The sequence below is a fragment of the Pteropus vampyrus genome, unplaced genomic scaffold (assembly GCF_000151845.1).
Source record: "Pteropus vampyrus isolate Shadow unplaced genomic scaffold, Pvam_2.0 Scaffold146, whole genome shotgun sequence".
NCBI lineage: Eukaryota > Metazoa > Chordata > Mammalia > Chiroptera > Pteropodidae > Pteropus > Pteropus vampyrus.
Genome location: NW_011888927.1, coordinates 1,069,704 through 1,071,864, shown reverse-complemented (window position 1 = coordinate 1,071,864; position 2,161 = coordinate 1,069,704). Strand labels below are relative to the sequence as shown.

Here is a 2,161-nt window from a genome sequence, read left to right as displayed (position 1 = left end):
TACAAACTGTTGGTCATCTATGTTGGGTAATAGAATATCTATTTAGAGAGCATCTTTTCTGTCATGTTTCTTTCTTCTTCTCCACTTTGTCTGTGTGCCAGATGGCATATTTTGTCTATTTTAGCAAGCACTTACCTTAAAGTGTGGAGCCTGGAGGATCTGTCTCAGCTCTTGGATCTCAGGGGAACTAGGGCTTGCATGCAATATCTCTACTACCTGGTTGATGAAAAAGCATAGATTGTGAAATTTTGAAAAATCTTCATCACCTAGTTAACCTTACTCGGGATGGATAACAGATATATTGACTAGCATTCTATTGACCTGAGAAAAGCTGTTATTGAAGCTTTCTTTTTTCATTTTTAAATTCAAGGCTTAGGATATTTTCTTATGCATTAAACTTTACTACAGCAGGTAGAGTCCAAGATCTGGGGTAGAACTAAACCCCAGAGCCCCAGTCCTGGCACATCACAAGCTTAGAGGGAGGCAATTTCCTCTAAATTGTATGTACCAAGGCAATTTCCCCCCATTGGCTCTAAGATAGCTGCTTGCTAATGTGAGTGCTTGCTTTATGCGAAAATTAAGATAGCTGAGTTCTCCAGGTACATGCTCAAATACCTGGAGAACTTGGGTAGCTTAACTCCATGGGATGCTCCATTCTTCAATTGGAAAATGGGAATAGTAATTTGTATATTAGGGCTTTTAATATTTGTTGCAATGGAAAAGGGTTAAACAGAACCAATTACTGTGATTTAGGTATAGACTTGATTTCTGACAGGACTTAAGACTTTTCAAGACTTTAATCAGCCCATGAACCTTTAGCAGTCATTACATACAGCCAAATGAAACCAGGCAGTTTACTAAGCTTTACCGCCATTCACTAGGATTATAACAGAATAAAATATCATGTGTGTGTTTTCTGTGGACAATTTAGAACAATTTGAGTTATTGATTACTGGAATTGAGGGTAGAAGTTTTTTTTTCTTCTATTTCTTTTAATATGGTTTGAGCAATAAATAATAAATAACCTTTATTCATTCACTCATCAAATATTTATTGAATATCTACTATGTGCTAGGCACTGTTTTGAGTGATGCAAACACAGCAGTGAATTAGGCACACAAAAATCTCCATAGAGTTTACGTTCTAGTGAGAAGACACAGACAATGAATAAATACATAAGTAAAAGAAATAGTTTTATTTGTTGGTGAGAAGAGTTAAGAAAAAAATTGAAACAGGGAAAGTAGATTGCGAGTGCCACGATGCAACTGCAATTTTAGATGGGGTGACCAGAGAAAGCTTCAGTGTGAAGGTGACATTTGAGTGGAGACTCGAAGGAGATAAGAAAGCAGATCCCAGATATTTGGGCAAGAGCATTACTTACTGACATAGGGAATAGCAAGTGCAAAGGGCCTGTGGCAGGTGAACATCTGATTCAAACAATCACAAGGCGTTAATCTGGCTGGAGCAGAGTGAACAAGGGCGAGAGCAGTGAGTGAGACATCAAAGAGGTAATGGGGCTGCATTCTGTTTGGCTATATAAAAATGTTGATGTTTACTCTGAGATGGGAAGTCATTGGAAGGGTTTGAGCAGAGGAGTGATATGAATTGACTCTCCTTTAAAGATAATTTATTTGGTTATTGTGTTGGGAATAGACGATAGGGGACAAGAGTAGAAGCAGGAGACCAGGTGGGAGGCTATAGTGCAAATATTTATGTAAGAGATGATGATGGCTTAGATGGTATAGTGAAGGTAGTGATGTGTTTTGAAACTAGAGCCGACAGGATCTGCCCTCAGAATGGGTGTGAAGTCTGACAGACAGAGAAAGTCAAAGATGACCCCAAAGAGTTTTGACCTGAGCACTGCAAGAACAAAGATGTCATTATTGAGATAGAAAAGCCTGGGAGACAAGTGGCTTTGGGATAGGGACAATCAAGAGCTCATTTTGGGACATGTTAAGTTTGAGAGGTCTCTTAAACATCTGAGTAGGATAAGGAGGAGACAGATATAAAAATCTGCAGTTCAGTGAAAGAGCCCAGCTAGAGTTACAAATTGTGGAATCATTACTATAAACATTACCATGATTACATAGGGTAAATCGAATCCAAGGTTTAGGCAAAAAAAAAAAAAAAAAAGAGAAAAATAGAGACATGCTAAGATGTT

General features: G+C 38.1%; 1 protein-coding gene across 1 annotated transcript in view; it reads right to left on the bottom strand.

Moving 5' to 3' along the window:
- Positions 1-2,161, bottom strand: part of MPP4 (membrane palmitoylated protein 4) — a 41,768-nt gene that overhangs the window by 31,037 nt on the left and 8,570 nt on the right. Inside the window, exon 5 of the mRNA XM_011369150.2 lies at positions 136-216. Coding sequence (XP_011367452.1) covers positions 136-216 — 81 coding nt within the window. The remainder of the gene's footprint in view (positions 1-135; positions 217-2,161) is intronic.